We start from the raw sequence: 14,788 nt of genomic DNA, 5'->3' as shown, positions 1-14,788 counted from the left end.
GGAGAAAAAGGAGGAGGTGGAGGTGGAGGAGGAGGAGGAAAAGGAGGAGGACGAGGAGGAAAAGGAGAAGGAGGAAGAAGAGGAAGAGGAGGAGGAGGAGGGGGGGGGAGGAGGAGGAGGAGGGTGGAGAGGGTGTCTCTCTCTGTATTTCTGTCTGTCTTTCTATCTACCTTTATCTCTTTGCATATCTAGTTACTGAAGGACAATATGTCATAGTGAATAGGGAGACTGTATGGAAGTTGGGAAGCCCTGGGTAAAATTCTTGCCTTGGATACATACTAAACTGTCTAACCTTGGAAAAGTCCCTCAACCTGTGCCCCAGGGCAACTCTCTAAGATTCTAAATTGCTGAGAAAGTGTTCATCTACATTAGTTAAGGGTGTTTTCCCATAAGGATTTCCCCATAGTAGTGAAATCAGTGCTCCAAACTTCATCATCATCATCCTAGATGCTTAATGGTACCTTGGGTTTTGCAATGACATTTGCATATATTGCCTGATCATGGCAGCTACAATGATGCTGTTTTAAAACCTAACTTTTTTATTTTTATTTTATCTACTAAAATGAAATTCAACAGGAATTAATGTAAAATACTAAGTTCGGAAAATCAAATACCCAATTACAGAATGTGAGGAGATAAGGCTAGACCAGACCTCTTCTGATAAAGTCCTAGGGGTTTTAGTGGACCGTAAAGCATAACTAAATAGTAACAAGAAAACCTTATGTTTCTAAACCAATAGATTTATCCATCAGAATATGAGCAATCTAACCCAAGAAGGCTAGTCAGATTTTCCACTTTAGCCAATTGGATGTTATAGATAAAGACAATATTAAAACTCAGTTTATCTGGTTTGACTGGAATCATTCCAGCTGGAGGCAGCAGGTCACAATGTAAGGAACACTGAATATAGTGGAATCATTATGATGTAAACTCCTTCAGGGTATGCCCTGTCCTCATTTTGGCTCTGCCTCTGGCCCATAGTAATAGATCCTTGCCAATACTAGGTACTTATTAAATTATTTTGGATTTGGATTCAGTCAAGTTCCAGTCTCTGATTTGCCACTAACTTTGTAGCTGGGCAAATTATTTTTGTCTGACCCCCAATTTCCTCATCTCTAAAATGGGCATATAATACTGGCATCAGGCTACCTCACAGGGCTATTATAAGTCGAATGTTTGGTAAACCTGAAAGTGGAAGAGAAATGGACATTATTTCTATTAATGCTAAAATGTTCTAGAAAAAAATGCTGAAAAAAATCAACTTGAAATTCTAATGCCTCGTGTTGAAATTATTTTTGCCAAGCAAAAATGTTGCACAATCTTCCAATCTGAAAATAGTAACAGCCTTTAGGCTGAGCTGAGACTGTGTACGTGTCCCCATGTGCAATGAACACACTCCTTGTACTAAGACACACACAAAGAAGAAAATAAAATTCAGCAAGTGAAATTATCTTTATCAAACATTTAAATTTTGTTTTTAAAAGTGCTCAAGCTTGTTATTCAATCCTGGAAGCTTCTTCTACTCTTTTGAAGGAACATAGTACGTACATATTTCAAGGCAGAAGGTATGTTGGAGGCCATTTTGCAGATGAGGAAAATGAGACCCAGACATAGTCAGTAACTTCCCTAGGGTCACACAGTTCTTAAATGTCTGAGGCAAGAATCCATCCCATTGTCAGAAAATGCACACACACACACACACACACACACACACACACACACATACACACACACACATTAACTTGCAATTAAGTGAAACATAGGGTTACAAGACAGAACTGAGAGGTTCTTGGAGATTATCTAGTTTAACCCTATGCCATCATTTAACAGAAAGGGAAATGGGGGTGAGGGACATCATATAGGGAGGGAACAGCTGACCCCATATTCTCTGAAATCTGTTTGCCTGTGACTTTGCTCAGGCCTCCCTCACTCAAATCTGACTTCCAAACCAGGACATTACTCACTACCGTATCAAGGTTTCATTATCTTTCGTACCTTGAGAGATTCCACTGAGTCCCTGTCTTCTCCATTTTGAATATGTCTTCACATATAAATGGAGTTTCTCCCCCTGCTCTCCTGATTAGTTTGAGCCCACCATCTCTACCCCACCCTAGATGAGTTGTGCAGGAGTCGTGCTATGTTCCTACCCTCCTACTATATAGATCCCCTTCCCCTCTTTTTTACTTATAGTTCTGGAAATGAAACTTAGACAATGCCATTCCTGGAAATGCTTTCTCAATTCAATGCCATATGATTTCATTCACCATTCTTGTGACTTCTCACTGCAAAACCTCCTTCTCTGGCAACAACTCCCCCATACATGTAATCCTTCCTAATAGAATGAAACTAAGCTCCTTGAGGGCAAGGGCCGTCTTTGATTATGTTTTTGTATCCCCAGATAATAGCCTAGTATCTGCTAGAATGTAGTAGACAATTTGTAGATTCTTTTATTGTTCATTCATTCATTCATTCATTCATGCCTTCACAAGACATCACTCTCCTGTTATCATTGGTTCTTTTCAAGGATGACAACAACCATCACAACAGACTATGTTGAGGTGTTTTTTTTTTTTTTTTAAGTTGTGATTAGCAGTGGCTTCTCCTCTCTTCACAATGTTGTCCCCAATGAGTTAGGTATAATGGATCAAGGAAGGAGTTTTCTGTTTACTAATGGGGACAAGATCTTATTCAATTTCAAGTTGACTTCTTCAGTGGAATGTAGAAAAGCTAGAACCCCTCCTTTCTTTTCCAGTACATTGTCACCCTTCATCACTCCTAATTTTTTCTTAATATTCAGTCTTTCCTTTATTATCAACTCCTTCCCTGCTATATAAGAATATGATCATATCTCTCTAGCTTATAAAAACAAAAGCAAAACCAAAGAAACAAAAACCCTCATTGGTTCCAACAATCCTGGTCTTCTATAGTCTTTTATTTCTCCTTCCTTCTCAGATAAACAACTTGAGAAATCTGTCTACATTTGGTGGCTCCATTTCCTTTCCTCATATTCACTTCTAAACATCTCTAATTTGGGTTTTGAATCTATAGTTAATTGAAATTCCTCTCTCCAAAGTTCCCAATGATCTCTATGATAACCTAGAAATTTCCAAATCTGTGGATCCTTCCTCAATCTTCTTCCTTCTGGATTTCTCTGTAGCTTTTGATATTGTATCACCATCTCTTCAAGCATATTCTCTCTTCTTTCTTTCTTTATATTTTTGGTTAGGTGATACTTCTCTTTTGGTTCTCCTCCTACCTGTCTGACCACTCCTTTTTGGTCTTCTTTGCTGGCTATTCCTCTATGCCTACTCACCAAGCAGTTGACTTTGATCTGAGTAAGGGAGGGCTGTGCAAGGCTACCAGCCCTACTTTCTCCTCCAGAGCCATCTGGATCCGGTGACCAGATATTCATCAGGATGACTGGAGATGGCCCAGGATGCAATGGGAGACCCTGGGCCTTTTAGGCTAAGGGCTCTTCCTGTGCTCACTTAAAGTGAGGTAATGCCCATTCAATGAATAGGCCTCTTTAACAAATGAATCAAGGGATGGCCCCTTTAATTAGAAAAAAAGAAAAAAAAAATCAAGCTGGGAGGGGATTTTATTTGACTCAAATCAAAGTCAACTGTGTCATGTCATCATTTCCCTGATACCATGGTCCTCTGCAGAAACAAAGGACAAACACAATCTGTGAGTAGACTGAGCTGCCTGAATGGAGACCCAGCTAGTTAGGTAACTCAGCTCTTCCTCTCCCTCTCCCTCTCCTTCTCCTCTCCAAAGGAAGGTAAATTTTGATGGCCAGCTGCCCACTTAACTTGGGGTTTACTGGCTAGATTCCTTCCTCCCTTTCTTCCTTCCTTCTTTTCTCCTTTCCTTCCTTCCTTCTTTCTTTCCTTCTTTCCTTCCTCCCCTCCTTCCTTTCCTCCTTCCCTCCTTCCTTCCTTCCTTCCTTCCTTCCTTCCTTCCATAGTAACTGTTTCTCTTTGGAACAGCAACCCTGAAGATCTTCCCCTCCCAGCTCCCTCACTCAAAATCAAAATCAACTGCAAGTCGTCATGTCATCGTTTCCTTGGTGCCATGGTCTTCTTGGAAAAGTAAGGACAAACACAACTTACCATGGGTGTCTCCTCGCCCATCCCAAGGTTCTATACTAAGTCATCTTCTTTTCCCCTTTAATCCTGCTGGATGTTCTCCTTAAGTGAAGGAATCATGGGTTTCACTAGCATTCCTATGCACATAATATATATATCTAAATCTAGCTTCAATCCTTCTCCTGAGCTCCATTCTTATACTAACAACTTCATTTTAGACATCTTGAATTGGATCTTCTGTAGTCATCTCAAACTCAAGGAATCTAAATAGAACTCATTGTCTTCCGCCCCAAATCCTCCCCTCCTCTGGTTCTCCTAATTATTGTCAATGGCATCCGCCCCATGTCCCCTCCCCCTGATGAGGGTTAGATTGTGGGAGCCCCCTTGAACTCCCCTTGAATCTTCTCACTATTTGAGGCATTTGCCTGAAGCCATAAGCCTTTCATTATTGCTAGGCCCAAATCTCTAGGCTAGGTTACTCTTAACCTAGCCTAGCCCTCCATTGTCTGGTTAGTTTCCACCCTTGATCCTATCAAAGTGTCTATGTACCCTTAAACAAGCCTATCTCTACATTGTCTGTTATGTCCAGGTAGCCTTCAGCTACTTCCCACCCTTAATCCCATTCTCTTGGTTCCTGGAGTCTGACCTCATCCCAGTCCTATCAAGCTCCTCCTTAGACTCCTAGTCAAGACCCTCCTTGAACCCCTTCTCCCATCACCCCAGGACCACCTTAGATCCCTTCCACAATCTTTCTGTACATAAGTTTCATCTTGCCTCCATGATGAAGGTGCTCAGATTCCATTTACCTTAGATTGAATCCGGCCTGTTTGTGAAAACGAGCATCACAAAGGGTGAGATTTCTTAAGACAACCCGTTATGGAGGGTCTGTAATAAACTTTGTTTCTCTTTGGCTGTGAGAAGACTTGAGTCAAATTCATTTGAGCGGGACCTGGAGTGTTGGTATTTTTGGGGTCTTGAGCACCCCTAAAAGCATGTGGTTCCCTGACCTCTTCACCCCCACCACCCCCAGCTATTCAAGCTTGAAACTTTCAATATCACTCTCAACAATTCAACTACATCTAATTTCACAACTCCGTAGCCCTTCACTGGGTGTTTTCACTTTTGAGATTACCTTCTAATTACCCCATATATATTTTGAATGTCTTTGGTGTCTCCTCAATTAAAATATGATCTGTCAGGGAAACTTTAAAATTATTCCTTTATATGCTGTTATTAGCATAGTGCCTGGCATTTATTAAGAACTTATTAAATGATTATGGACTGACTAATACTGTGACAAACTCTTCCACTCTTTTCCTTTCTTCTCTCTCTCTCCCTCTGTGTGTGTGTGTGTGTGTGTCTGTCTGTCTGTCTGTCTCTGTCTCTTTCCCCTACAAGTGAGGAAATTTCATATGGCATTATGTCCATACAGTACAATATAATTATGCTCATTTTATAGATATAAAGACTAAGGACAAGAGAAATTACAAAGTGCCTGTGGTCCCAAAGCTAATCAAGTGCGAGGCAGAAATTGACACAGCATTTTTCTGATGGAAAGTCCAGCACTTCACTCAGAATCTACGATGCACTGCAAGGTTGATAATATATGATGGATGCCATTTCTATCCTCATTTTATAGATTAAAAAATGGTGGGTGCCCGAGATAAGCATCTTCCCAAGAGCTGCACAGCTAGGAAACATCCATAGCAGAAAGGGAATCCCAGTACTGATGAACACCAAGCAAGAATTCTAGCCTCCATACAATACTGTTGGTCCGGGGGCACCATGTAAGAAGCAAGTGGATGCTCTTGATGGTGGCCAAAAGAGGGCAACTGGGATGAAGGAAGAACTGAATCCAGGTGATAGAAGGATCGTCTGAAGGAAGTGAAGGGATTTTATCCTAGAAAAGAGAAGGCTCAGAGAGAACATTAGTTGTTTTCAAGTATTTGAAGGTATGTCAAGTGGAGGAGAAATTAGACTTTTTCTTTTCTTCCTGCTTGGCCCCAAAGGGCAGAATTCAGAACAGTGAGTGGGAGGCACAAATAAGCAAGTACATTTATGCCTTTGTAATGAATAAGAACTCAAATAAACACACATACATATGCCTACCTCCCTCACCCCCACCTCCTTGCCTTTACTTCCTGGTGATGAGAGCTGTCCCCAAACGGAATGGGAATCAGGAGGTGGTGGCCTAGCCCTCTTAGAGGTCTCCAGATCAGGGTGGTCTCCTTTATTTGGAGGAAATTCTCGTTCAAGTCCAGCTTTGGACTAAATGTGATCTGAGGTTCCTTACACCCTGGGGATTTTTGGAATCCGTGTGATATGGTTCATTGATGAATGCATTTGTCTTCTGACATTGGAAAGAAGCAGCAAGGTGTGGAATGAGCACTCTCACCCCACTCCACACCCCAAACCCTGCTCTCAGAGGAAAAGCAGCCCCAATCTGGATCCTGACTCGGACCCTTAGTAACTGTGACTTGAAGCAAGTCCCTTTAACTGTGTGACTCAATGTCCTCATCTTTAGAAGGAGGGAAATTATGCTTCCAAGATTTAACTCATAGAAATCTTGCCAAGAAAATGATTGGTAAATCTTTAAAATCTATTAAAAATGTGATTTAAAAATGACTTCTTGCTCATTTGCTCATGATTGATCATAGAGGAAGAAAAGCATCAAGAAGGCCTGGTGCTTCCGTATGTTTCTGTTCAATTGTGGTAGAGACCAGAAGATCATGGTATGAAAGTTGTAAAGAACTTAGATGTGATCTAGTGATCTTCTTCCATCAGTGGGTGGAATAGGGTCCCTAAGTTATGTTATAGGAGCTGGTATGGACTATTGGATAGAGAACTGGCCCAGGGGTGAGGAAGACTTGATACTCACTAGGTGTGAGGATGTCATTTAATTTATATTTGTCTTGGTTTCCTCATCTCTAAAATCAAGGTTATAATGCCTGTATCCCAAGGTTGTGAGGATTGGATGAGATAATATTTGTAAAGTGGTTAGCAAACCTTAAAGGCTATATAAATAGTATTAGTATTACTACTTCTGTTGTTATCCTCTGAGACCCTTGGAACTGTGGGATGCTGTGGTGACATAGCTGCCTTGTGGAGACATCCTGGGTCATGAGGCCTCCCTCAAAGGAGCACTATGGTTTGGTCTGGTTTTGATGTTAGTGGACCTGAGTTTGAATCCCCACTCTGTTCCCTTTCTCTGGCCTTGGTTTCTTCCTCTGTAAAATGAAAGAGAGGCCTATGAGGTCACTTGGAGCTGTAAATCTCTGGTCCTAAGCCAGCACAGAGGCTCCCCACATCACCCCCAGGCTGCCTGGAGACCTTACTGGCTGCCTATCTTTCAGTTTGCCTTGCAAAGGCCTTTCAAAGCAACTCCACATCTCAGATCTCAGCGTCCATGCTCTGTGACTTTTGAAATGGAATGTCTCTTTGAGGAAAGGCAGGTAAACAACATGAAGTATATGGAAGCCATGGTACCTTCTAAGAATGGGGGCAAGGAAATGCACACTTGGGGAAGAAGACAAACATTCTGCTTGTTTTCCCTCATTGATCTTGCCTCTTGTGTTTGTCTTGCTACATTTTCAATCAAAGCAATGCCGTGAAGAGCTTATTGGACTCGATTCAAGAAAGGGAATGAAAGTGTTGAAGAGGAAACAAGAAACAAGAAACAAAAACCAAAGCTGAGCCCATCAATGAGAGACACACACAAAGAGACGCAGAGAGACAGAGAAAGAGAGAGAAAGACGATGCAGTGTGTGGGGTGCCACAGCTTAGGGGTAGTTTGAAACAATATTTAGATTATTAGTAAACATTCTTTTTCTTTGCAGTGGCAGACATTGATGCTTATGATGAATACACGGCAAGCGCCTTGAGCATTCGACTCTGAGCTTCATGAGGACAGGGACTGCCTTTCGTCTTTCATTGTATCTCTAGCGCTCAACATAGTGTCTGACACACAGTAGGTGCTTCATAAACACTGCTTTATAATGGAGTGTTCTGGCAAATCCTCATAAGCTGGGACTTGATCAATTAATTAATGAGCATCTATTAAGCACCTACAGTATCCTAGACATTATATTATGTGCTCAGAATACAAAGATGAATGAGTCCACACCCTCCAGGAGCTTCCATCTCTCCTAAAGAACAGTGTATATAGAACTTGTATTCATTCTCCGTCTCCATCTCCCTTCCTAGTAGAGGATAAGTTCTTGAGGATAGAGACTCATGTATTTCTGCCTGACACCTCACACAGTAAGCCCTTAATGGATATATGTTGGATTGAATAGAAGGTCTACAATGTGCTTTCCTCATAATTACCCTGGGATGTGATGCACTCTAAAACATACTAAAAACCCCATTTTCACATGACAAGGTTGAGACTCAGAGATTTGGAGGGTTTGGAAGATCACAGAGCTACCCCATGTTAAAGTTAGAATATGAACTCAGCTCTTCTGACTAATGTTTCTGACAGATTAAGAAATCTCATATGATTTCAAGCATGCTTGTAGATTCAAAGCACTTCCAGTTCCCTGGGCTGATTGCACTATTCATTCTATCAGACATATTTGAAAAGACATCAGGTGTCAGGGATGTACCCTCTGGCTTTTGGACAGTATCTCAGTTAATGAAATTCCCAGAGACAGCATAGAGAATGCAGAGATCTGGACTTGGGGTTAGGGACAGAGGGATAAAACTAGAATAGTTTTAACTTAGAAGGCTAGCAAAAACATGGGAGATCAAGCCTGGGGGAAGGTGGCAGCCTGTACAGAAGACAGGCTGACCTTGGTTGTGGTCACAAGGTGTGAATAGATGATCTATCCTTTCTAGACTACTCCCATACTCCAGTAACTGTGCCTCCACACCCTTCCTCTTTTCTGAATCAACTCCTCCCCAAATCCAGTAGGACCCAGTGCAGTGAAAGACTCTGAGATGTGAGATACTGAAATGGTAATCCATATGAAAAACTACCCCACCCCTTTCCATGTCAGTACCTGGGACAAAGCCTCAACCTCCTCCCCTTAGAGCTCTGCTTAAGGTCAGATCTCCCCTTTTCCCCCAATACTTTTTAGCTGACACAACCAAGGGCAAGTTACTTAAAGTTGTTTTAGTCTCAGTGACTCCTTTTGGAAGTGGGGATAGCTAGATCTGTAGTACCAGCCTCATGTTGTCATCAAGTTTAAAAGCTCATGATGCTTGTAAAGTTCTTCGTTAACTTTAAGCAGAAAAATAAACACATTGTCGCAATTATTTATTTCAGCTGATTGCTAAATAGAGTCATCTCCTATCCGTGTGAGCTAGGTGAGTTGCTGAAACTTGTTACTGGATAGTCTTGGGCAAGTCTCTCAACCCCAGTGGGCTTCATCTTCTGGGGCTTTTCTTTGTTCTCCACTCACAGCACTCCACCTTCCCTCCCCACATCTTCGTACTGGCCACATCCCTTCCCTGGAAAGTACTCTGTCCTTATCTATGTCTCCAAGAGAGCTTCTCTTCATTTAAGATGTGATTTAAAGGCGGCCGGACACCCCCTCATGGCGGCGGCGGCGACAGCGGCGGTGGCGGTGGAGGCGGCGGCGACGACGGCTTTGGGACGGTGACGGAGAGCGCGAGCCCGGCGACCCATCTCTTCCCTACTCCCCATGCTGTGCGCCCCCTGACACTGCCCCGACCCCGACCCCCGCCGGGACGATGGTGAAGTATTTCCTGGGGCAGAGCGTGCTCCGGAGCTCTTGGAACCAAGTGTTTGCTGCTTTCTGGCAGCGTTACCCCAACCCCTACAGCAAGCATGTGCTGACGGAGGACATTGTGCACCGGGAGGTGACCCCCGATCGGAAGCTGCTGTCCAGGCGGCTTCTAACGAAGACCAACCGCATGCCCCGCTGGGCGGAGCGCTTCTTCCTTGCTAACGTAGCTCACTCGGTGTACATCCTCGAGGACTCTGTCGTGGACCCACAGAACCAGACCATGACCACTTTCACCTGGAACATCAACCATGCCCGGCTGATGGTGGTGGAGGAAAGATGTGTTTACTGTGTGAACCCTGAAAACAGTGGCTGGACTGAAATCCGACGGGAGGCCTGGGTCTCCTCCAGTTTGTTCGGGGTCTCCAGAGCTGTGCAGGAGTTCGGCCTAGCTAGATTCAAAAGTAACGTGACCAAGACCATCAAAGGCTTTGAGTACATCCTGGCCAAGCTGCAAGGTGAAGCTCCTTCTAAGACACTTGTTGAAACAGCTAAGGAAGCAACTGAGAAGGCGAAGGAAACGGCTTTGGCAGCTACCGAGAAGGCCAAGGACCTGGCCAGCAAGGCCGCCACCAAGAAGCAGCAGCAGCAACAGCAACACTATGTTTAAAGAAGTCATCCTACTGCTTCCCCTGCAACAAGAGGCCCTGCTGCCCTCCCAGATCACCAGTACCCAAGGCTGAGAGCCTCTTGGCAAGATTTGGCATTGGGCCTGGAGCCCCAGCCCCTGAGACCATCAACGTAATGCAACCCCACAGACAATCCAGCTCTCGTCCCATTACCCGCCCTGTGTCCGAGTTGTAATTTATCATTAAAAATCAATTTTCAGTGCTAAAAAAAAAAAAAAAAAAAAAAAGATGTGATTTAAAGAAGTCCAAAGAACAAGCTCCCAAGAGCTGACTGGAATGGCCTTGAGATGAACATGGCACTTTCCCCTTCTCTGTGACCTCCCTCATTTGGGGAAACATCTGTAGGAAACATCATAAGAAACATTACAGGAAATGAGGAATGCTTAATATTATTGACTTAGCCTATGGGTCCCAACGCACATGTATACATATTACAATGCATATATACATGTGTGTGTATATATATATATATATGTGTGTGTGTGTGTATGTATGTATGTATGTATATGTATATATATGTCTGTGTGTATACATACACACATATACACATACATACATATACACACAATATATGGAGGAACAGATGCATATATGTATCTCTGTGTATATAGAATATATTACCCATTATCTCAGTGGATCCTTACAACAGCCTTGTAAGATGGGAGGAGGAGAGAGTTATGTTATCTTTAATGTATAGAGGAGGCAGATTTTGCCTTGCCTGAAGAATCATAGCTAGAACTGGTCCCAACTCCCCCAGCCTTGGTAAGATCATCATACCCAGAGACACAGTGCAGTACCTGGCACGCAGGGAGTGATTAAGGCATGCTCCTCAACTGACGGACTTATTGACTGAATCACATCCTAGGGCAAGGCTGAGGTTGGATTCTTTGTATTACCTATTTCCAAAGCCCAGATCAGAAGCTTATTTCTGGCTTCCTTTTTGCCCTTGTCTGTCCTGTTTACTTGCAATTCTTAAGCTTCCTCAGAGCTCTCCATCCTGGCTTGCTGATGAAGCGCATTGGGCTAATATAGCTTCCAAATAATGTTCTCAACAGGTCCCATTTGTCAGCAGTTGCCAGGCAGAATCATCTTCCTATCCACCCTTTTCTGAGAGCTGTCACCCTAAATGCAGAAATGCTTTACTTTCCCTGTGACAAATCTCTTTCAATCCATAGACGCACAGTCATTGAGACTTAAGGCTGGGAGGGAGTGAAGACATGAACCCAACCCCCACACCATGAGGCAATGTAATGTTCACAAGACTGTTCATGCTCTGGGAAGGGTGTAGTGTAGAGAAAGCTCTGGCCTTGGAGTTAGAAAGACCTAGTTCCAAATCCTGCCTCTGATATGCCCCAGCCGAGTGATCCTAGACAAGTCACTTAACCATTCTAAGACCCAGCTTCCTCATCTCTAAAATGGGGCCATTGGACTAGATATCCCCTAAGGGCCCCTTCTCTAAATCTATGTTCTAATGACCTTCCAGAGGGAGCAACATCCTCCTCCCAAATTCTTTATCATGCAACTGCCCAAATCCTAATGGAACCTGCAACAACTGACTGTAAGAGATGGGGGAGCAGTTTTGTTTCCACAGAGTTGAAAGTATTCCTTTCTCCCCCTTCCCCCCAGCTTTAGTAGAATGTAAGTCAGGTGACTGATTGGAACTACTTTCAATCAGAGCTCTGATCTAGCAGAAACCCTGCCTCAGGTCGGTGGGGTGAAAGGTCAGAGGCTTGTATGCATGCTTAAACAAGCCATTTGAGGAGGGCATGATATAGGCAGTCAGGGGGTTGTATCTGGCCCATGAAGAGCCTGGAGGGAGATTTGAAGATTCTATAAAAGGATTGGCATTCATCTGAGTCCTTTGTACTCTCCTGTACTCTGTTCAGGGGAGGTACCCATTTATTCAGACTGAATAAATGTAAAATATAATTAAAGTGCCCCCAACCTCTACCATTTGGGTGGCATCCTTTCTCGTGAGAAAGAATAATAAATGTCTTTTCTGAGTTCAGCTCGGACTCCAAACTCTTTATTGTGCCGTTGCACACATTACCAATCCAAACATGCATCCCTGTTTCTACCCCAATTCAAGGCTTTCTCATCTCTCAAACAGTCCTTCCCTCTTCATTGTCTTCTCATTTAAAAGTATAAGAGAAGATTCCATGATTTTAGAGCAGAGGGACAATCTTCCTAGGGGCGGGGTGTGGAGATGGAGAAACCGAGGCCCAGAAAGAGCTTAGGGTCACAAAGCTAGTAAATTTCTGAGGCATGATTTTGATTTAGGTTTTTCTGATTCCAAGTCTAGAGTTCTAATATAATTCCCTTTGTAATTTCATATATTCTATTTTATGCCTTTTAAGAATGTTATTCTGAGAATGGGTCAATAGATTTGAAAGGGGGTCATGACATAAAGAAAAAAAATAGAACAAAACCCCTCCAAATATAATGAGTTTTAAAGGTCAGGGATTTTTATTTTATTTTAAAGGCAGTAGAGAAGCCCTGAAGATTTCTGAGCATGGTGTGGCATCATTAGGTTTTGGTTTTCTGAATCTTCCTTTGGTTCTGGTATAGAGCTTGAACTGGAGAAGAAATGGATGTTGGAAAACAAATAGTCTATTCAGTATTGATGACAAGAGGTGGATGGCATGGCCTAGGACAGCTAGACAGTGGGGGAAGATGTCAGCAGGTGGTGGAGGCAGACTCAACCAGACTTTGTAGCTAATTGGATCTGGGGAGAGAAGACGAGGGAGGTGCCATTCAAAGGATGGGGGGGGGGGCAGGATGGCCTGAGTGCCCACATAGGGCTCTCTCTGCACACTGGAGACCCTTAATGTTGGATCAGTGTTGAATGGATGAGCAAATTCTATTATCCCAGAAATCTTTTCTTACTGGCTATAGTATGTCTTTTCAGAAAATAACCAATAAATCATGCAGGGAGACTTTTCCTGGACTGTTCATTGAAATGAAGGATAAAAATATCTATTAATCAGCCTCTGGGCATTTTCATGAAAAATAATTATGACAATCTATTGAACAGAGGCTTCTATAACCTTCCTTTTCTTCCTCATCAACTTCTCCTCTTCATTCTCCTCCTTCTCCCTCCTTGTTCCACCTTCTTGCCATGACAAACTGCCTTAAGTGCTGGCCTTGGAGTCATAGACACTTAAATTTAAATCCAACCTCTGACATTTAATAGCTCTATAATCTCTTGGGATTTCTCTTTTTTAGGTGCCTCAGACAACACCATATCACTTATCTGTTCATTCATAGATTGATGGTGACCTTCCCTGGTGGAGTGAGTTACCACACCAGAAGTACCATATCAGCAAAATCACAGATCCTTCACATAACATAAATGTTTTCCTTCTCATCATTTTTGTCATCACCAAAACCACCACTTAGAGGTTTGTGGAGGGAAAAGCCCTTTGTCTTTGATAAAGTGGCACATTTTGTTATATCAACATCATCATCATCATCATCATCATCTTCATTCTGTTATTCTATGTATTGGGGATTTTACCTCTAAGAAAATTTCTAGCCATCAAGCACACAAAATGAATATATACAGAGTCTATGCAATGGAATTTTGATTTTCCAGGATTCTTGATGAACCAGTTGGATATCTAGCCCCAGAGACTGAGAGTCCAAGGTGCCCCCACCAGGAAAGCAGTTCTGAGAGAGAACACCTGGAGGCTCAGTCTGTGCCAAGAAAAGCCCCTCTCCACTTGTGTAACCATTTTGGTTTACCTACTGGGATAAATTACCGGGAGCTGAAAGGGACCTTAGATGTCTTCAAAGCATATGAGAAAACCGAGAAACAAAGGAGTTGCTGGAGAAGTCACTTTCATTATCTATGCTTATGTTGGAACATCACTGTATCAGATAGGTTTTCCATGTACTTTAAAACAATGGCTTTCTTGGCATATAAGAGAAAATGATGGCTCACGTAGGTCTTCTTCAGGATAAGAATACATTTCATTTCCATTGAGTGGAGGTCGAATCCTTCCAACTATGGAGCAAGTCTCTCAATCCTCTTTCTCCTCCCAGGGTCTAGGAGTCATCTAGAAGGCTGGAGCTAGAGGGAAGGAAATGAATATTTCTTCAATGAGTCTGTTTTCTAGGTTTCTACTGCTGCCTTAACCTTAAGCACAAACTTTGTCAATCAGATGAAAATTTGTTCTCTTTTTTTGCTGATGGCTCCATTGTGTAGAAGACTTGTCATTTCCTATTCACCATTATTCCTTTGTCTCCTTTAACCACCAGAGCATCCCCTTTAAGGAATCAGGTTGGCATAGAGCCTAAGGAAGGCTTTCAGGAAGGGAAAGTT

At 42.8% G+C, this 14,788-nt stretch overlaps 1 protein-coding gene across 1 annotated transcript; it reads left to right on the top strand.

Annotated features, from left to right (window-relative positions):
- The first annotated feature begins 9,619 nt into the window (after positions 1 to 9,619).
- On the top strand, positions 9,620 to 10,662 carry LOC118843704 (PRELI domain-containing protein 1, mitochondrial-like). Its single transcript, XM_036751459.1, has one exon. The coding sequence runs from the start codon at positions 9,783 to 9,785 to the stop codon at positions 10,443 to 10,445; it is 663 nt and encodes a 220-aa protein (XP_036607354.1). The 5' UTR covers positions 9,620 to 9,782; the 3' UTR covers positions 10,446 to 10,662.
- The last annotated feature ends 4,126 nt before the right edge of the window (positions 10,663 to 14,788 follow it).

Source organism: Trichosurus vulpecula, chromosome 3, assembly GCF_011100635.1.
Source record: "Trichosurus vulpecula isolate mTriVul1 chromosome 3, mTriVul1.pri, whole genome shotgun sequence".
NCBI classification, from domain to species: domain Eukaryota; kingdom Metazoa; phylum Chordata; class Mammalia; order Diprotodontia; family Phalangeridae; genus Trichosurus; species Trichosurus vulpecula.
Note: the sequence above shows the minus strand (reverse complement) of the source record. Positions and strands in the feature narration are given on the sequence as shown.